The sequence below is a fragment of the Pteronotus mesoamericanus genome, unplaced genomic scaffold (genome assembly GCF_021234165.1).
Source record: "Pteronotus mesoamericanus isolate MK-2021 breed Mesoamerican mustached bat unplaced genomic scaffold, CSHL_Meso_final contig_56, whole genome shotgun sequence".
Lineage (NCBI taxonomy): Eukaryota > Metazoa > Chordata > Mammalia > Chiroptera > Mormoopidae > Pteronotus > Pteronotus mesoamericanus.
This window is the reverse complement of record NW_026555201.1, coordinates 1,579,994-1,602,328: the sequence shown is the minus strand read 5'-3', so window position 1 is coordinate 1,602,328 and position 22,335 is coordinate 1,579,994. Positions and strand designations below refer to the sequence as shown.

The following is a 22,335-nucleotide window of genomic DNA, read 5'->3' as shown; positions in this document are numbered from 1 at the left end:
ATGTGTTCAGTTATTTATCACCCTTTGCAAAGTGTCTGTTCAATTGTTTTTGCTATTTTTTATTGGGTTGTTTGCCTTTTTGAGTTATAAAGTCTTTATATTTTCCCATAAGAGATATTTCTCAGTTAAATACATATATTCTTCCAATCCATAGTTTGCTAAGTTTTAATTTTAAGTGAAATCCCACTTACCAAGTAAAAACATCTTATGATTCTTTTCACTTTTTGCATCTTTGATGCAGTTTGATTCACTCGGCATTGATTTTTGTATATGGTGTTAGATAAAGGTTCAACTTCATTAGTCTGCATGTAGATATTCAGTGTTCTCAGCACCATCTTAGATTGTCTTTTCCTCATTGAATGGTCTTGGTACCCTTGTCAAAAATCATATGACTATATATATGAGGGTTTATGATTTATGAATTTTGAGATGGATTTTTCCATTTCTACAAGAATAAAAAGGTCATTGGAATTTTTATAGTGATAGCATTGAAGGTGCAGATTACTTTGAGTAGTATTGACATCTTAACAATATTGTCTTCCAATCAATGAACATGGAATGCGTTTCCATTTATTATGCTTTCTTCAATATTTTTCAATGATTTATAGTTTTCATTGTAGAAGTCTTTTACCTGCTCTGTGTAGTTAATTCTTAAGCATTTTATTCTTTTTGATGCTATTGTAAATGGAATAATTTTTTTTAATTCCCTTTTCAGATTATTTATTTTTAGCACTCACTTATATTTCATAGAAATACCAGTGATTTTTCTGTGTTGACTTTGTGTCCTGCTACTTTGCTTGGTTTTATTACTTCTAACAGTTTTGTTTGTGTGGAATCTTCAAGGTTTTCTACATTTAAGATCTTGTCTTCTGCAAACAGAAATCCTTTTATTTCTTCCTTTCCAGTTTGGGTGCCTTTATATTTCTTTTACCTGCTCATTGTTCCACTTAGGACTTCTGGTCACATGTTGAATAGAGTGGCAAAAGCAGGCATTCTTGCCTTGTTCCTAATCATAGAAGAAAACTGTTATCTTTCACATTGAGTATGATGTTCAGTGTGGGTTTTCCATATACAGCTTTTATTATGTTGAGGTACTTTCCTTCTATTCCTAATTTGTTGAGTTTTTTAATCAAGAAAGGGTGTTGAATTTTGTCAAATGCTTTTTCTGCTTCAATGAGATGACTATGAGGTTTTTTTCCTTCATTGTTAATGTGGTATATTACATTGGTCAATTTTCAGATGCAGAACCATCCTTGTTACTCCAGGAATAAATCCCACTTCATCATGGTGTGTGATCCGTTTAATATCTTGCTGGGTTTGGTTTGCTAACATTTTTTTTGAGGATTTAACAGTGTTCATAAAGGATATTAATATGTAGTTTTCTTTTCTTGTAGTATATGTGTCAGGGTTTCATATCAGAGTAACTCTGGCCTCATAGAATGAGTTGGGGAGTGTACCCTCCTCTTCAATTTTTCAAAAAGTTTGAGAAGGATTGGTGTTCTTTAAATGTTTAATAAAATTCACTAATGAAGCTACAGATTTTCTTTGACAGTAGACTTTTGATTACTGATTCAGTCTCCTTACTAGTTATAAGTCTAATTATATTTTCTAATTCTTCATGGTTTGGTGTTGATAGGTTCTATGTTCCAATTTGTATGTATACAGTTGTTCACAGTATTCTCTAATAATCCTTTTTATTTTTGTAGAATCGGTAGTAATGTCCCTATTTTCATTTCTAAGTTAAACAATTCAAGGTCTTTTTCCTTTTCCTTTCTTTTTTTTTTTTTTTTTTTTTTTTTTTTTTTTTGGTCCATCTTGCTAAGGATTTGTCAAGTTTGTTGACTTGTTCAAAGAAGCAACTTTTTGTTTCATTGATTTTCTCTATTTTTTTAGTCCTCTGTTTCACTGGTCTCTAATCTTTATTATTTCTTCTCTCTGCTAGCTTTGGATTTAGTTTGCTCTCCTTTTTCTAGTTCCTTAACTTGTACAGTTAGGTTGCTGATTTCAGATCTTTCTTGTTTTTTAATGTAAGCATTTAGAGCTATAAATTTCCCCTTTAGCACTGCTTTTGCTGTGTCCCATAAGTTTTGGTATGTTGTGTTTTTTTTAATACATCTCTAAGTATTGTCTAATTTTCCTTGTGACTTTTTCTTTGACCTGTTGGCTGTTTAAAAGTGTGTTCTTTAGCCCTAACTGATGTGGATCATTTGGTTGGGTATCATCCTGCAAAGCAAAAAGTAGTTGCTTCGATTCCCAGGGCACATGGCTGGGTTGCAGGTTCAGCTCCCATTGCAGACGCATACAAGAGTCAACTGACTCTTGTTTCTCTCTCACACTGATGTTTCTCTCCCTCTCCCTTCCTTCCTCTCTCTAAAATAGATAAAGTCTTTAAAAAACAACAAAGTGTGTTCTTTAATTTCCACAAATTAGTGAATTTTTCAATTTTCCTTGTTATTGATTTAACTTCATTCCTTTGTGATCAGAGATGTATGATATCTATCTTTTTAAATATATTGAGACTTAACTTTTCGCCTAACATATGGTCAACTTGGAAAATGTCTTGTGTACACTTGAGACGAATGAGCATGAATGTTGTTGTCTAGTGTTCTGCATATGTCTGATAGCTCTCATTGGCTTCTTATGTTATTTGAGTCCTCTGTATCCTTAGTTATCTTCTGTCTGGTTGTTCTATTCATTATTGAGAGTGGGGAAGTGAAATCTTCAACTATTATTGTATTGAATAGAACTATGTCTCTCTTTAATTCTGTCAATTTTTGCTTCAAATATTTTGCTGAGGTGTCAGTGTATAAATGTTTATAATTGTTATGTCTTCTTGTTCTATTGAGTTTTTAATAATATATAATGTTCTTCTTTGTCTCTTGTAATCTTTGATTGAAAAGTCTATTTTGTCTAAGGTTAGTATAGCCACCCCTGCTCTCTTTTGGTTTCTATTTGCATGGAATATCCTTTTCTATCCTTTCACCTTTAATCTATTTGTGTCTGCATCTTGAGTGTTTTGTAGGCATCCTATGGTTGGGTTATATTTTTTTTCCATTCTGCCCATCTATCTTTTAATTGAAGAGTTTACTTTATTTACACTTGAAGTAATTACTGATAATTAGGGATTAACTTTTGGCATTTTGCTATTTTTTTATATACCTTGCAGATTTTTCTCTCCCATTTCCTGCATTATTCTCTTCTTTTGTATTTAGCTGATTGTTTGTAGTGAAACATTAAAATTGCTTTCTCATTTCCTTTCTGTATGGTCAATGGCTATTTTCTTTGTTCATTGGGATTATATTTAACAACCTAAAATTTTAACCCTCTATTTTGAAGTTATACCAGCATAACTTCAATCACACACAAAAATTCTGCTTCTTTAAAATTCTATCACCACCCTGAACTTTCAGTTTTTGATTTCATAAAACTATGTATTTATATCTTCTTTCCCAAAACATAAACTAATAATTCTTTTAAATATATTCGTCTCTTAAAACATGTAGAAAACAAAATGTGGTATTACAAACCATTATTTCTTCAATTATTCTCTCTGCCCCTTTCTCTTCTCTTTCTGGGGCTCTCACAATACAAATGTTCAATTTGATGGTGTCCTACGGGTCCTTTAGGCTATTCCATTTATTTTATTAATTGTTTTTATTGATTTTAGAGAGAGGGAGGGGAAAGAGGGAAAAACATCAATTTGTTATTCCACTTATTTATGCATTCATTGGTTGATTCTTGTATGTGCCCTGACCACGGATCAAACCCACAGGCGCTAAAACCTGAAGTACCCAGCCAGGGCTGTTCCATTTTTTTTTTCCTTCTGTCCCTCAGACTCAGCAATTTTCATTGTCTTATCTTCAAGTGCACTAATTTTTTCTTCTACCTGCCTTTGAATCCCTAAGTAGATTTTTCATTTCAGTTATTTTACTTTCCAGCTCCAGAATTTCTTTTTGTTTCCTTTATAAGTAATCTAGCTCTTTGTGGATATTTTCATTCCGTTCACACATCATTTCTTGACCTTCTCCACACCTTACTTTAGGTCTTTCAGCATCTTTCAGACAATTGTTTAAGTTACTTGTCTAGTAAATCCGCCATCAGTTCTTTTCAAAATAGGTTGTCAGTTTGTTTGCTTTTTTTCCTTTGAGGCATATATTCCTATCTATACCTTGTATATCCTTTGTATGCCTTGTTTTGTTGTGTTTTTTTAATTAAAACTGGTCATTTGAATCTAATGACAAGGTAACTCTGAAAATCAGATTCTGCCCTTCCCCAGGGTTTGCTGTTGTTTGGGGTTTGGAGGACTTTTGGTTGTTTTAGGGGAAGGAGGGTTTGGGGGAGTTCGGGGGCGTTGTTGTTATAGGCTATCTCTGTGTCAAAGATCTGCCTGACGTATAAATTTAAGGTCCTCCTGGGTCTTTTCTGAGCTTGCACCGTTTCCTGGGCATGAATAGTGACTTTCTAATTTCCCCTGTATATGCCATTGTTTTTTAATGTTCTAGTCTTCAATGTCTGGCTCCCAAAAGGGGGAAAAGATAAATATTAGTAGGAAAAAAGGGGATGTGCCCTGTAAACACTCTGTAGGTCACTTTAACCAGATGAAAAGCAGTTTGCAGATATGGGAGGTGCAACAATGCCATCTCTTTGTCTGAACCTCTGTGAAAAGCAGGAGCAATGAGCGACAGAGCAGATCCCAAATATATGGAAGACAGGAAGCCTTTTTGCCATCCTGGCTCCCACTATCTGCATATAAGCTGCTCCAGGAAAACATGCACAGCTGCCTGCCACAGGGCACAGTGGTGGGAGCTCCGTAGGTATTATTGCACTAAGAGCTGAAATTGATCAAAATTAGCTTAGTATACCACCTAAGACTCGCCCTGGAAGTTGCAAGCCTTCAACAGACTCTCGAAGTCCAAAATATTTACATCAGACAGATTCTGCCAGCACAATTTTGTCTAGGTGGGAAGACAGGTTTCTATTGTTTCCTATTCCACATCTTCCCAGAATCCTGAAACCATGTTTTAATGTTTAATAAGTCCCTAAGCTTGAGTTATCACTTTATAATTTATATTTAATCAAATTTTAACACAATGAAATTAGCAGGATTATTTTATCTTTAAACCTTTAATTAGCCACCACGACACACAGGTATTACTCTCTTTCAGTCTGGACATGGGCCAAGAGAGGTTTTCTGGGACTGCTGGTAGATGAATTAACAGGGAAGGGAGATAGATAAAATGGCCATGTTTTCTGAATTCAAAACTCAGGTCAGGGCTTGACAAAAGATTTAAGAATGATCACGTGAAAAATCTTATAAGTACATAAAAATTAAGTTCAATTGCATTATAAATTTAATGTACTGGCCTTTACTTAAAAAAATAAAAAAAGAAAGAAAGAAAGAAAAGGGAAAGGAAAAATCTAATCAAGACTGTCCCCAGAAAATTAAACCACATAGTCCCCGCATATATTTGAAAGACGAGCAGGGAGTAGGAAGGCATGGGTCATTGACTAAATTATTTCCAGTTTTCATTTATTGCATGTTTTGATCATAAAAATATCACAATAAATGTCCTATAATTATACTTTTTCTTTATGTAAATATCAACAGTGGTCACCTATCAACATCATACAAGGGCACCACTTCACAGGTTTCTTAATTAAATCTAAAAACATCATATATAATAAAAAATAATATCACAATAATAAAAAACACAAGTACAATGTAGAAAATACAAAAAATGTAATTTATTTGCCTTACTTACCAAATGGTAAGCTACACAATTTTGCCTTGAAATTTAAGGTAGTTTCATTTTTCACCAGTTACTTTTTCTGATCATGTGCTAGAATCAGCATCTTCTATTTTATCTGTATTTAATTGATTATTTACGTTTTACACATTTGTGCATTTGAGAACCATATTTTCTCCATGATCACTGAAGCTCTACAATAAAAAATGTCCTTGCCTTCATATATTTGAGTAATATCGATCACGGTTTTGAAAGTCTCTATGAGCATATTTTGCGTAAGTCTTGTTATGGGGGATCCTTCCAAAAGGTTCATGGTCATTGAAACAAGATTCAAAAACTTCATCAACAGCCTTTTCAGCTACTTCTCTGCTGATATTCCTAACAGCCAGGATAGAAAGAATGGCTCTGTCTCTCACGCAAGTCTAAGGGGAGAAAAAAAGTATATGCATTTAATTATATATGAAAATTTAATCATGAAAAAATAACATTTTATACAATGTCTGAACCATAATCGAAACTCATTTTCCTATTATTTTATTCTGTCATTCCAAAGAAGAAACATAACTCTTAAACTATGGAGCATATTTATCTCAATCTAAAATTATTTAGATAAAAGACCTCCTTCAATTTTCTCCTCCTTTCCAATAATATAGCAGATACCATTCTCTGAAGTTCTTTGCAGTGATTGCCAAACAATACCTCTCAACTTGCAAAATCATAGAAAAGTGGATAAACAATGGTCTAGTTGAATTTTTAATAAAATTTAAATAAATTTAAAATGTTTTACTTCTGCAACTCTTGTCCTTAGCAGTTGACCAATGCCAGTATTTTTTCCTTCAAGAGAAGCACTGTCCTCTGCAGGCAACAGGAAACCACGCATACATACACACAGTGTGAAGGTGTCTTCATTTTTCAGGGGAAAAAAAATCAAAGTTTTTTGTTTCTCAGTGTTCTTCACATGGGTATTAAAACTCTCTTTTTAAGAAAATTATTTACCTGATGTTACATAGTAATTGACTAGAATTTCTCAGTATTCTAAATATTTTAAGAAACATAAGGTCCCGCCATTCCAATTTTTGGACAGCTTTTACTCAACATATTTCTCCACAGGCCCAAACTAAAACTCAAAAGAATGGCATTTAACTTTGTCCTGAAAAATAACCAAACACTGGCTCTGATGGCTGTGCACCCTGTCAATCATTAATTCTTCTCCGCGTGTTCCCAGTTTTACTTCAGCCTGGTCAGCATGACCAACCTGGAGATGCTCACTGATGCTGGAATACAGAACACTGCTTCTCAACCTAAATTACACCAAATACTAATTTTAAAATAAACCCCAGGCATAAAGGAATAAGAAGGGGAGGAAGAATGGTATGGAGCCACAACCGCAATTGCCAGAAAAAGAGGAAATCTCTCCCCTTCTGGAAAAAAAAAATGCTGGTAAAAATCTGTCTCCTGGAGCCACAGGAAGACACAAGTATAGATCACAACTCAGACTCACTTCTTTCTACATGTAATAAATTCCTGTTAAAAGTGTGCAATTTTACAATAAATTATTGTGGTTGATGTTTATACCTCTTGGGTACAAAAGCAAGACTCCATCCCCAAAGACTCTTCTCCCTCAATCTGGCTCCCACGGTCTCCACATATTTACTATCCTATTGCTCATACTATTTGTTTTTTGCTGGGGCTACCCAAGGTTTGGTTTGGTTTTGTTTAAAAGGAAAGACTTTTTCAAAGACTCTGGCCCCTGGATCACCTGTTTTAACCACATTATCCTCTTCTCTGGGCGTGCCAGTGTGCATCCTACAGCCACCCTTCCCACTGAGAGCTAGAGCACTCCGCCCACTCAAACTCAACCCAACCTGAATTTCCCACAGGAACAGGGATTCAGGGGCACAGAAGACAAGTGGCACACAGCAACTCAGTGCCGCGTCACTAAGCTGACTTAGCACAGGCTGAAAGCCTAACCGCCATCCTGAGTCATCACCCTCTCCAGGCAGCAGGTCTCCTCTTGCTCCCACTTACTAAGTTCACAATATCTCTTAGCAATTTACTGTGACTTTCAACCTTCCACCCCAGAGTTTAGTTACTCTCTTCTCAAGAAAACCCAGGGCCTCTCTGCTGGTCCAAGCCTATACGTTTTGCATCTGGTTGAAACTGCTATCCTGATGCACATGACCCTCACAGATTGGCCCAGCAAGCTCTTCCCATAGAAAATCTCTGACCAGCCTTTCTCCTAAGTGTGGAAACAGAGTCCCTTAGTTGCTGCGGGCAGAATTGTTCACATTCATTGTCAGTCCATCAGTTCTATCCTCTGCTCCTTGTGTCCATCTATGGCAGACAGATGTAAGATGTGATGGCAAAGCTTTCTAACAGGATGATAGTTTTCTTTTTTTGTTTTTGTTATAGGCTTTGTTTAGTTTAGTTTACAAATTCCCTCTCAACTCAGTTCATCATGATCAAATCTGTGCCAATTCAAAACTCTGCTATGATATCATACATCCTTTAAAGGTGCACTAATACACAGTCACAACCTGTGCTGCAACACATCTCTTCTGAAAGGTATTACTTCTTTGTCTTGAGAATACTGTGAAAGTTTTAAAATGTCTCGGAGAACTAGGATAAAAGTAAGACAGGTTATGATTTCACTTCCACTCCTTATCTACGCTCATTCAGAAGTATCCCAAGAGCAAGATCATAATAGTTCTTTTTACTATTAAAATCTTTCAGTCAGCCCTGGCTGGTGTGGCTCAGTGGATTGAGCACCAGCCTGTGAACCAAAGGGTCGCTGGTTTGATTCCCAGTCAGGACACATGCCTGGGGTGCGGGCCAGGTCCCCAGTAGGGGGCATGCAAGAGGCAACCACACGTTGATGTTTCTCTGCCTCTTTTTCTCCTTCCCTTCCCCTCTGCCTACAAATAAATAAATAAAATCTAAAAAAAAAAATCTCTCAGTCACTCACACAGCTTGCCCATAATTATAAAACAGAACAAAATTCCATCTATTTGTATTCTTGACTTCCGCTCAAGATGGCGGCAAAAATAAACACAGCTTACCTCGTGCATAATCACATCAAAAGTGCAACTAATATAGAATAACCATCACTCAGAACCATCAGAAATCGAGCTGAATGAAAGTCAGATAACTACGGAAATAAAGAAATCACATCCACCCATACTGGTAGGAGGAGTGGAGACACAGAACAGGCTGGTCTCACATCCACATGTGGTGGATAAAAATTTGGGAGAGATATCTCAGGAACAAGGAGTCCAAGCTCCATACCAGGCTCCTCAGCCCAGGGTTCCAATGCCAGGAAGGAAGTCCCTATAACTTCTGGCTGCAAAACCAGTGAGGATCAACTCAGTGGAAAAAACAGCTAGAGTCCCAAGCAGTTCCTCTTAAACAAACCCACACACGGTCTTACTTAGACTCACTCCCTCTGAGCTCCAACACCAGGATACCAGCTTGAATGGCACCAGTGGCATACAGAAAGGAATTGAACTATCTGGCATCAAGGCAAGAGCTGAAAGACAACTTTTTCCCAGACAGAAAGAAGGACAGAGGCCATTATCCCTTTCTTGAACCTTCCTCCACACAGAGCCACAGAGCCAAAAGTCTGGTGCCATATCTAAGACTCCATCAACCTGGCTAACACTGCCCCATCCTGGAGATTCCCTGAGACTCCATCCCACCTCACTTACAGATGTTAACAGTGGCTTTTCCATATGGTCTTTTATATTGCTGGTCTTGGCTCATGCTCCACAAGCTCCTAAACTTTCAAACAAGCAAAAGCCCCCCATACTTCTTGCTAAGTGGCCCCACACATAGCATTAGCAGCAGCCAACTTAGATTCACAGCTTGGCTTCGCCTTGAAATCTCTAAGCCCAGTACAAGTAGTAACCATCTCAGATTGCTTTATAGCTCAGGCAGGTGGCTGTGGGCAAAACACAGGTGGGGCTGACCTTGGCCTACACCACCCAGGAAACGCCAGGGCCAGCACACTTAGTGGAGAGCTACAGACCACATTGGAGCACCACCACCCTGCCCCTGCACAGCTGATCCTCCATGGAGGGCAGAGGTTGGTGATCAGCGGTCACAGTCAGCCCTTGCATCTGACTGGCCTGGGTAAATGCCTCCCACTGATCTGCCAACAGCATCCAAGGCTCAACTACAAGAGGAGAGTGTACTCGGCCCACAAGAAGGGCACACCTTGAGTATTAATACCCAGCTTGGGTGATAGAGGAGGCTGTGCCACTGGACCCTACATGACACCTACTACATTAGGCCACACTACCAAGACAGGGAGCCCCAGCAGCTCTACCTAATAAATAGAAACAAACACAGGGAGGCTGCCAAAACAAGGAGACAAAGGAACATAGCCCAAGTGAAAGAACAGACCGAAACTCTAGAAAAAGAACTAAAGAAAACGGAGATAAGCAATCCATCGGGTGCAGAGTTCAAAACACTGGTTATAAGGATGCTCAAGGAACTTGGTGAGGACCCCAACAGCATAAAAAAGATGCAGTCAGAAATGAAGGCTGCACTAATTGAAAAAAATCACAATTTACAGAGAAACAACAGTAGAGTGGATGAAGCTGAAAAACAAATCAATGATATGGAACATAAAGAAGGAAAAAACAACCAATCAGGACAACAAGACAAAAAAAGAATTCAAAAACACAAGGATAGTGTAAGGAGCCTGTGGGACAACTTTAAGTGTTCAACATTGACATCATAGGTGTGCCAGAAGGAGAAGAGAAAGAGCAAGAAATTGAAAATCTATTTGAAAAAATAATGAAAGAAAACTTCACTAATTTGGTGAAGGAAATAGACATCCAAGTCCAGGAAGCACAGAGAAGCATCCCAAACAAGATGGATGCAAAGAGGCCCACACCACAACACATCATAATTAAAGTGCCAAAAGTTAAAGATAAAGAATCTTACAAGCAGCAAGAGAAAAGCAGATAATTACCTACAGGGGAGTTCCCATAAGACTGTCAGCTGGTATCTCAAAAGAAATTTTGCAGGCTAGGAGAGAATGGCAAAAAATATTCAAACATGAAAAGCACAGACCTACCTTTTACTCATGAGAAGGAGGATTGCTCTACCCAGCAAAACTCATTTATCATTTAGAATCGAAAGACAGATAAAGAGCTTCCCAGACAAGAAAAAGCTAAAGGGGTTCATCACCAAACAATTATTATATGAAATGTTAAAGGAACTTATTTAAGAAAAAGATCAAAACTATGAACAATAAAATGGCAATAAATACATATCTATCAACATTCAAATCTAAAAAACAAACTAAGCAAACAAGAAAAACAGAGACAGAATCATGGATACGGAGAGCATTTTGATGGTTGCCAATGGGAGTGGGGTGTGAGAGAATGGGTGAAAAGGTGAGAAGATTAAGTACAAATAGGTAGGTACAGAATAGCTATGGGGATATAAAGTACAGTACAGGAAATAGAGTAGCCAAAGAACTTACACTGATGACCCATGAACATGAACGATGGTATCAGGATGCCTGAGGGGGTGGGGACAAAGGGGGAAAAATTGGGACAACTATAATAACCTAATCAATAATATAATTTAAAAAAATAAAAACAAAAACCTTTGTATTCTTTTCATATAAATAGTTCTTTCAAATTTCATATACTAAATGTACTTCTCATTTCTTTATTCATTCTTTCCATTCTTAGCACTCTTGAGGATAAGTGATTTCATGTTAGTTTTTACCTGATGGTGTTGTTTTAATCCAAAATGAAACCTGAATATTTCATTTACAAGGGAGCAGTCTCCACTAAGGTTGGCAGCTCGAATCTATCACAAAGACAGAAAGCAAACAAAAGGAAAATGAGTGCTCACACTCTATACCTTTTTATCAACCAATTTTTTTAATGTAAAAGAGTATAAAATTAGTATGTCTTTCCGAGATCAGAGTGACTGTAAGACTTCTTTTTAAAGAATTTTTTAAACTCTATTGACTCCAAAGAGAACAAATATCCATGAGCTATGTTAGACAGTGCAAAAGAAACTGGGCTGGGGTGTGTATGACAACCTGAAGTTAGGACACATTTTTTAATTTACTACATTTTTTTAAGTAAAAAGCAGCTTTAATAGATGAAAAAACCTTGGGAACTACCCATAGATTCTACAGCTAACCTGGCCACATTTTTGTTAATTCGTTGCAAACAGAATGACCTCCTTCCTATTACTTCACAATAACTATTCCTCTGATAAGCTCAAGGCACTTACACATTATAGCTTACAGGCATTAATCCTCATAACACCCAAGAGAGAGACCCATTTAAAAACTCAGGATTCAATCTACTCTCCAAATAATATGAGTTATAATTAGATGTAGTGAGGTCGCTTATTAATTTCAAGGGAAAGAGAAAATAATCTGTTATAAAGTACAAGCATGAGATTTGTTCGTTTTTTTACCTTCTCAGCACACTGCACTCTTTGATTAATGAAATAAAAGTGTGAAATACTTATGTCTCTCTAGGGGCATATTTATATTTACATTTACATTTATATTTAGCAATCCAAAATGCTCAACAATAAATATCTTTTTATGCTGTATTTTTGAGACTAAATATTTTACTCTAGCAGGGGCATCCAACTGCGGACCATGGGCCTGCAGACCACAGGGAGGCCTATGAATGTGGCCCAACACAAAATTGTAAATTTACTTAACACCTTTTTTTCACTCATCAGTTTTTGTTAGTGTTTGTGTATTTAATGTGTGGCCCAAGACAACTCTTCTTCTTCCAGTGAGGCCCAGAGCCGCCAAAAGGTTGGACACCTCTGCAACAAGACAGGAGCATTACCTGTAGAGGGCACTCCAGATAACCGTTAAAAACCCTAGTTGTAATCCTGCCTCTCCCACTTCCCTGTTGAATCTAAACAAATGCCTCACTTTCCAAAGATATAAAATAAGGATAATAGTATCCACTTCCATGGGTGGTTGTGACAATTACATAAGAATCCACAAACACCTTCTGTGCCAATAGCGCTCTCACAAACATGGTGAACGTTCCTAAAACCCACCAACTTCCTGTAAGAAGTGTGGCAAGCATCTACCCGACAAAGGGACGGTACAGAAGGGCAAGGATTCTCTGTATGTGCAGGGACAGCCACATTATGATAGGAAGTACAGTGGCTATAGTGGGCAGACTAAGCCAATTTCCCACAAAAAAAGCTAACAGGACAAAAGATTGTGCTGAGGCTTTAATGCATTAAGCCCAACAGCAGATCTAAAAGAAGGCTATTAAGAGATGCAAGCATATTGAACTGGGAGGAGATAAGAAGAGATAGGACCAAGTGATCCAGTCCTAAGCTTCATACTTTGTTTTATAATGAAGACAAATCTTGAGGATATGTTCACTTAAAAAAAAAATCCATAAACAGAACAGTGGCACACAGTCCTCAGTAAATATTAACTATCCTTATGTCTTATATTATATAGAATATTCTGTAAGAAATAGTTTATTATTATAATTAATCATCACTATCATTAGGATTTAAAGTTATATTTAATATAATTCTTAAAAAAAATACTTAAGAGGTCTCTTATTGCCCTGGCTGGGTGGCTCACTTGGTTGCAGCATTGTCCCGTACACCAAAAGGTTGTGGGTTCAGTCCCTGGTCAGGTCACATACCTAGGTTGCGGGTTTGATCCCCAGTAAGAGCACATATGGGAAGCAACTGATCGGCCTTTCTCCCTCACATCAAGGTCTCTCTCCTCCACCCCTCTCTCCCTTCCTCTCCCTCTAAAATTAATAAACATATCCTCAGGTGAGTATTAATAAAAAAATAATATTAATTAATTAACTGATTAAATGTTTCTTGTGTCTCACCCTGGCTGGTGTGGCTCAGTGGATTGAGTACCAGACTGCAAACCAAAGTGCTGTCTGTTCGATTCCTAGTCAGGCCACATGCCTGGGTTGTGGGTCAGGTCCCCAGTAGGGGGCACTTGAGAAGCAACTGCACGCTGATGTATCCCTGCTCTTTCTCCCTCCTTTCCCCTTTCTAAAAATAAACAAATAAAATCTTTTTTAAAAAATGTCTCTTTTATCTCAAAAATTGTATTTAGTTAGAAATTCAAGACTATCATGGAACTATGGCAGTAAGAAAAAGAGTATGTTTAGTCTATGGCCATACCACCCTGACCGCACCCGTTCTCTGAAACTAAGCAGGGTCGGGCCTGGTTAGTACTTGGATGGGAGAAAAAGAATATGTGTAAACAGTAATTTACACTTGAATAAATTGTTCAAACATAGTGTTCTACAAGAACAAAATAAAAACAGTATCTTCTACAATAAAACTCACCTCTGAGCAGGCCAAATGTCTGACATTGGTGAACCAGTCAACATGAGCACGACAATGATCAAATGCATGAATGAGTTCGTGGGTGACCACTCTGTTCATATGGGCCTGATTACGGATATTATTCTGACACAAAACAATCTAAGAGGCACCAAAATAAGAGAAGTTCAGTTACATCTAAAATCTACTCTCATTTCATGGATTCCATCCTTTCTCTTACATGGGGACGTGCTTGTATTACCTCTACCCACTTTTCTCCACTGGCCCCCCACCCACCTGTCCACCAAGGCCCAGTCTTAATTATATGCTCCATTAAGCCTTTCCAATGACTAACTTCTCCCTTCTCTTCTCTCTGACTAGAATAACACTTAGATTGAGAACATTTATTTACTTACTGTCTTTGTTGGACTGACTATATTAATGTGTCTTGAGCTCCAAGGCACCGCATTTAGAGCACAGACTTTGGATTGAGCAGACATTCAAATTCTAGCCCCATTACTTTACTAATTTGGTGACCTGGGACAAGCTTCTTATCTCCCTGTGCCTCAGTTTCCTCAACTATAAAAAGGGAGATAATTAGAGTACGTATCTCATAGAACTATGAGAGTTAAATGAGAATATATGTAAAATGCCTCTTATCAAGTTTCTGAATGAGCAATGAATCAACAACAAATGACCACCGCCATTCCACTGTACTAGAACTGCCAGGAAAAATCCTCAGAAAAACCTCCTGAAAGAAGTGCAAGAAACCAACAGGACACTGAGCAGGACCCTATTAAGAATAATTAAGATGTGAGGAATCCTAATAATAACAATTACCATTTAGTGTGTGCTCCCTATGTGCCAGGCACTGGGATATACTCATATACCTGATATTTCATATACTTTCATTCGACATCCATTTACTCAACTAATATTTATTGAGACCTATTAGTAGATTTATAATCTACTAACAGAGATAGAAATTAATCAATGTTTACCAAAATGCTTAAATACATGCAATGACAGATGTCATGAAGAAAAACCCAAGTTGTCAAAAGTACTTACAATGAGAATGCCTGGCCTGGAGGTTTGGGAAAGGTTTCTCTGCAGAAGGAATGTAGAAACTGGGATCTAATGGATGAATGGGAGTTAAATTTGAGGGGTGGGGAAGGGAGCATACCAGACAGAGAGACGCGCCTATGCGAAGGGTGTGTGGGGGGCTGAAGGAATAGCGTGTTTGAGAAGCTGAGAACAAGGCCTCTAGAAGCAAAGTGGGAGGGGGTAGGCATGAGATAAGACTGGTGAGGTCGGCAGGAGCTGAACACCTGAACTCCTTGTCTCTATCCTGAGAGCAATGGGAAGTCACTGAAAGGCACTGGTGAGATGGGGGGTGCTTTTGTTTTATTTTGTTTTTATCTTTTGACTATAATTGGAAAAATAAGCAGAAGACAACCAAAACTGGATGCAAAGAGACTAGTTGAAGGCTGATGAAGGATTCTGGGCAAGAGGTAATGGTACTGAGCTCGGATAATGGGAGCCAAAAATGGTTTCTAGAAGGTAAATTAGATAAAATCTAGTGATGGATAAAATATGGGAAGGGAATCAGAGGTATCAAGAATGATCCCTAGTTTCTGGTTTGTGTAACAGGAGGGATGGTGGTACCACTCACTGAAATATGCAAAACAAAAAGACCACATTGGGTGGCATAAGGGATGGTAAAAATCATCAGTTTGGGCTTGGACAGTCAGGTCTGAGGTACCTTTAAGATACCCAACTGTGGGCATTAAGTGGGCCATTGGACATGTGGATGTGGAGTTCAAAAGAACTCTAGCCTAGGAAAATAAATGAGATCTCCTTGGCAGAGTACAAAGTAAAAATTAAGAAAAATAGGATCTAACATCAAGGATTCAGGACTTCAACATTTAAGGGCTGACAGAGAAAGGTGAGGTAGCACAAGAGCAACCAGAAGACTGATAATACACCGAACACCATGGGAAAAAAAAGTGTTTGGCCATTACCTGCAAAAGTCAAATGTAAACATAACATATGACCCAGCAATTCCACTCCTGAGCATATATCCTGGAATAACTTTTGCACATGTGCACCAGGAGAAAAATTTTAAAATACTCACAGCAGCATTGTCCAAAATAACAAAGTTGGAAAGAATCAACATTAGAAAGGGTAAACTATAGTACAGACACAGGATGGAATATTATCCAACAGTGAAACTAAATTTAACAAGAGTTAAATCTCACAATGTTGAACAAAAGAATCTCACAATGTTGAACATAAGAAATGTTACAGTATATTATATACCATGTGATTTCATAAAACTACAAAGTATTACCTATAACTCAAAGTAATCCATGAATAAACCTTAAGAGCGGGCAACTAAGTAACACATTGTTGGGTTGTATATATAGATGGTAAAGTAATTCAGAAAACAGAGAATGATTACCATAAAAAGTCAGAACAAGGAAGGAGAGGTAATGTGATCCAAGAGGGGCGCAAAACTTCCGAAGTCCTGGCACTGCTCTATTTCTCGCATCTGGGTGGCAGCAGCACCAGTAGGTATTCATTCTTTATTATGACCAAAAGTGTACATACAGATTTTTTACTTTCTGTATGAATGAGATATTTCACAATACAAATTTTAATTTAAAAAAATCAAAAAGAGAGTGCCCGCTGTGTTCAAAACTGCTGAGAAGATAAGTGTTCAAAATGTCCAATTTAACTCCAAGGAGGGGTGGGAGGGTGAACTTACGAAGATCCATTTTGAGAGCCATAGGTATTGTGATTACTAATTTACAAATGAGGAAACTGAGACTAAGGCAAATAACTTGTCCAGGTCCATAGCTAATGAGCAGGGGAACTAGGATTTGAACTCAAGTCTATCTGACTCCAAAACCCTGACCCCTCACCCTTGTGCTGTACTGCTTTTTCCCATGATTACTGTGAAACAGCTATAAATAACCAAAGTGCACATAAAATTCCCCATCAGGAAACAATTAAATGCAGCTATATGTGGGTTATATTCAAGATAGAAACATTTATAATACCTTCATCTACCCCCATCACATGACATAATCTACCACCTCTGAGATTCTCTCAAAACCCTTCAATGACGTAAAACTAATAATATGTATTGAATGCTATGATAAGCACTTTACAAGAAATGTCTCACTTAATTCTCATAACCATTCTATAAGATAAATAAGATCATTACCCATATTTTACAGATGAGAAATCTCACTCCAGAAATCAAAAATTTTCAAAGGTTATATATCACTTCTCACCGTGTAAAGGTGAAACTCTTCAGCTTAACATTCAAAGCCTCCCACCACATGGCTTAGCCTTCTTTCCAATCCTACGTCCCTTATTTCCCATGCATTCCTGTCCTCCAGCAAATTAGACAACATGCCATTCCCCAAATATACTCTGTTCTTTCCCCACATGCCACCTTTGCTCATGCTTCCCTGTTTGGGCAACAGTTGTTGTCTCCTTTGCCCTGACGGGGGTTTATAATCTCTGGCTGAACCTGCTGGCATCTTTCAGTCAATCACATCACTGTCCCACTGTGGTAACCATGCCCACCTGTGTTCATCTTTTATCTCCTCTATGAAGGTGTACGTTCCTTAAGAATAAGAACCATAACTAATTCATTTTTTCAGTCCCACAGAAAGTCTACCCAACAGAATCCCCAGCATGTAGAAGGTCCCCAGCAAATAATAGGAGGAAAGAAAACAAGTTGGCGAAAATGCCTACCTGAGATACTGAAGCATCAAAACCTCCACTGACATTTCCATTACAATCTTCACAAGAAAAGTGTCTTTCTCTGTTAACAGCACTAAAAGGCAAGGATGAATTAGAGGCAATGTACAGAAGCAATGTGCATGTGGCACAGGGAAACAGCCCTGGATCAGGAGACCTGTATCAAATCCCCTCCACCACGAACACATGTGAAATACTAGGAAAGCAACTTGACACCTTCAGGACTCAATTTTTTCATCTATAAAATAAGGAAATCATCTCTAAAATCTAACCTAGTTAAAATCCTATGAACTTAATGATTCTATAAAGCATTTGATCAACGAATTAAAACCATATTGGAAATATGATAGAGTTCCTGCCCTTGGGCCAGAATGGTAAGTGGACCTCAGAAATCACTTCCTCTAATCCCCTCAAAGTTAAACAACACCTGGACAGTTCCTACATAACAAGCTGAGATTTCTTCTCCATTAAGGACAATGCTGAGGCTGGCATAGTAGAAAAGCCAGGTTTAATAATTACTTACAAGAAAGATGTTAAGTATTGTGTTTACTTAATAGAGCCAGAGATTTAGAGTTAGGCCAGATGTCCGAAAAGAATAAGGCTTGTCTGCAGAGAATGCAGCCATCACTACCACCTACCACATGGAAGAGGCTTGTGGCCTGAAGTGAAATATAAGTAGTTCCAGTTTAGGGGTTTTTGTTTTTAGCAACCAGAATACAGAACAGACTTCAAAAAGATTTACTTACCAACCTGAGTGCTTCATGGCATCAAGTAGAAGTTTGACATATGGATCTAAAAAGATAGCGATTCAATTACAAATGCTAATTGAAAAAAAAAAACAGCCCATTAAATTATCCAAATAGCAGTATAAGATATTATCAAAAAGCAATTCACAAATCTTAATGAAGTAATACTGTACTAAAATTGATTAAAAAGAAAAGACAAGCTTAAATTAACATGAAAGCAAGTCTTTAATGAAATGAAACACTGATACAAACACCTAGATGGGTACTACCAAACATCTTAGATATCAAGTATGTTTTTAAAGGCCATTTTTAGTTAAATGGTGAAGGGCTGAGGGAATTTGGGGCCATATCCATAAAAATGAATAGCAGCACAGTATCTAGATTAAGAGGAAGGCAGTAAGTAGCTGCCCCACTGTTGTCTACCCCGGTCAGACCACCCTGGTAACAGAGTTCCATTCTGAGTTCCACACTGTGCACGGAACCTGCCAACTGAAGCTCTTCCAAGAAGGAAAGCAATTAGAATAGTATAGGACTATGTTCAGTAAGTAGCAAGAAAGGTTTGTGGATTTGGAAAGGAGAAAGAAGACTTAACTAGGACTGCAATCGCTTCAAGTATTTGAAGGGATGACTGCGTGGGAATAGATTCAGTCAATATTTCTTAAGAGCACAGAACAAAGGCCAAAGGGTAGAAGTTACATGGTGCAGATTTCAACTCAGAATGAAAAAGGGTTTTCCCAACAATTAGAGCTTTTGATCCAATAGACCAGTAGCCTCAAAGAACGGAAAACCTGCTCCAGCAGAGGCCTGCACATGCTCCACTCAGTGAGAGCACAGAGGCATCCCTGTACGGGGGTGGAAGGCCTATGACTCCTGGAGGCCCTCCCTCTTCTGAAATCCTATGAGCCTATGATAAAGGAAAGTACAATGAACCCAAATGCCTCTAATAACTTTTCACATAGGTGTCTTGTCTGAGGGTAGAGATGCACAACAAATTATAAGACATAAGCAAAAAAAAAGTAGAAAAAGAAAAGTAATCAAGGTTACTTTTTTAGAAGGTTGAAAGCAAAAACAGGAGAGTAAAAGTAGTAATTGGAGTGATAAAGTTAGGTTAGGTTATTGCGTTACTAACATGTCTCCTCTTAAGAGTGTTAACAGTAAAATAATTATTATTAATAATAAGTACTATTTAGTGTATATCAGCTGTCTGGCACCATATCAAGTACATTATCACTCAAGCAACTAGGAGACTTTTACAGAGTTGAAATAGGTTCAAATTATCTACTAGTCCTCTTACTGAAAAAAAAAAAAAAAATGCAGGGAGCACAGTGGTTTTGTACTTCGAAAAGGACCTGTAGTATTTTAGAATCAATGTGCTTTGAAGAAAAAGAAAACAAACATCTCCCATGAGGCTTGATTTCTCCCATCACTCTTCCTCAGGTATAGAATTTCAAAGCTGCAGGCTGGTGCTTTAATACCACCAACAGGTTTTCCCAGTTGCTCTCCCTGGAAGGTTGAGGGCTATTAATTCCTACAGGGGCTCATGTTCAGCACCTCACATCCTATCTCAACTTTTCCCTTCACTATTTGGCTCTTTCACTGCAAGAAGAGCTACCCTTTATTCAGCTCCTGATATGCTGGCACTTTGCATTCATAAAATCTATTCCTCACAACTCAAAAGGAGGTCTTTTTAGCCCTCTCCCCCACCCCCACCTTTGTTTTTTGCAGATGGGAATAGAGGGAATCTGAGAGTGAAATCACTCTTCCACATCTAACAGGGAGAGGGACCAGAATTTGAAGCAACGTCTAACTCTGCATCCCATGTTCTTTTCACTGTGTTCCACTGAAACATCTTAAAAGCGAGAACAGTCTTTACTCCTCTTGGTATTTTCTCACACCAGAACCTAGGAGGTATTCCGTACACATTGTAAATACAATGTCATCATTCCCTCTACTTCCCTTCTTCCTCCCACCTCCCTTGATTCCATATATGCAGGTAACCTCAAGAAGGTCAGAAAATCTTTGGGTGGTTATGTTTTAACTGATTTTAGAGAGAGAGGAATGGGAAGAAAGAGAGACAGACAGGCATCGATGTGTTGTCCCACTTCTTTATGCACTCAGTGGTTGATTCTTGTATGTGCCCTGACTGGAGAGAGCAACCTTGGCATGTTCGGAGGATGCCCTGACCAACCAAGCTGACCGGCCGGGGCCAGGCTGTTGATTTTTGAACGGTGACTGGTCAACTGTGAAATAGTAACCTTGCTTTGAGACAAGTACATTTAACACTTTGAATTCTAACTGTGACTGAAGTAAATTTAAGAAGTCTATGCAGTATAAAACAGTCAAGAAATCTCTAGTGCAACGACCCTGGGCAGAGAGATAATGGGTTGGCGGGTAGTTGTGCCCTCACTGAACCCACAGTAGTGGCTCTTAACCCTTTTGAGGTCTTGGGTCTCTTGAGAATACGATGAAGCTATAAACTCTCTACCCAAAAAACTGCACTTCGTGCACATGCGGACGGTTTCACAGTTCATTTCACAGTACATTCTGAAGCCCATCCATGTATGAAGGCTAAGGCCTCCTTCCACCGAAGGGCAGGTTTGTAACACTGTCATTTTTGCACTGCCAACAGTTAAGTACGTCTTCATTAACATGGCTCTTCAAAACTCTGCTTCACCCAGACTCTGAAGTGTCCATATTGTTGCATATCTTACATAAGTCAGATTATCTGTCAGACGATTGAGTGTGACAAGAAAAGGGGAAACTCCTAATCCGACTCCTTGTTCACTGCACAGACAGCAGCATTGCCGAAAGCGGCCTCAGTGTCTCCCCTCATGAGGAAACTGAGGCCCAGACCCCCTACTCCTGCTCCCATGCTGCCGAACCTGCCTAGTCTCTGAGCTGAGGTGCCTAAATCTGGCCCATGCCGCACCTGGGACTGAACCCGGGGCCCCCCGAAAAAGTGGCGCCAGGCCCTTCCCTGCCCAATGGGTCTCAGACATCACCCGCCGACCGCCAGCCTCGGGATCAGCTCCTACTTGTCTGCAGAGTCTTCAGAAGCATGAGCTGGCAGTTCTGGTTGTTATCGAAGAAGCTGGAGAGGAAACCCTGCTGTGGCTTCCCCTGAACCAGCCGCTCGGGGAAGGCTTGGCACGCAGCGTGTGGCCGCTGTTCTCCCGCCGCGGGGCCCGGCCCGCGCCCGTCCGGAGCTCCTGCCATGCCATCCGCGGACCTCACCGCTGCTCGCTCCCGCCTCCGGCGGTGAGACAGGGAAAGGTAACCACCCTCTCGCCAAACCCACAGCCCAGGCCCTCCCTCCGCGTAGCTGACCTGACGGTGGGCGGGACGACCGTCACAGGGCGGCGCCGAAGAGGTTGGGCCCAGGGGCTCCTCAGCTCAGCAAGGGACGCTGGGCGGGGGCGAAAAGCGCGTGGAGTGGAGGGGCGAACGGTGAGGGGCGGGGCAAAAGGCTCGGGGTGGAGCGAGGGACGTCGGGAGGGGCATGGGCGGGGGCGTCGCGTGGCGTGCAGGCGGGAGGAGCTAGGGTGGGCGTCTGCCTTTGTGTCCCACCTCTCCCGTGCCCCCCCTACCCAGCCACATTTTAAGTAGTATTTTTCAGAAACATTTGAAAGCTACAATTATAACGACTGGTCACATCAAAATCCTCATACTTTAGGACCCAACTACTTTTTTTCTGCTTCATCTGGGGCCCATTCACCCAACTCTACTTTCTTGCCACATCAAATAACTGATAA

General features: G+C 39.1%; 1 protein-coding gene across 1 annotated transcript; it reads right to left on the bottom strand.

Annotated features, from left to right (window-relative positions):
• Positions 1-5,635: 5,635 nt before the first annotated feature.
• Positions 5,636-21,909, bottom strand: ATP23 (ATP23 metallopeptidase and ATP synthase assembly factor homolog). The gene is made up of 6 exons (XM_054580272.1): positions 21,619-21,909; positions 18,584-18,629; positions 17,832-17,913; positions 14,088-14,225; positions 11,490-11,573; positions 5,636-6,169 (listed from the first exon to the last, which is right to left on the bottom strand). Exons 1-6 carry the CDS (start codon positions 21,797-21,799, stop codon positions 5,966-5,968), a joined length of 735 nt encoding a protein of 244 aa, XP_054436247.1. The 5' UTR covers positions 21,800-21,909; the 3' UTR covers positions 5,636-5,965.
• Positions 21,910-22,335: the final 426 nt, after the last annotated feature.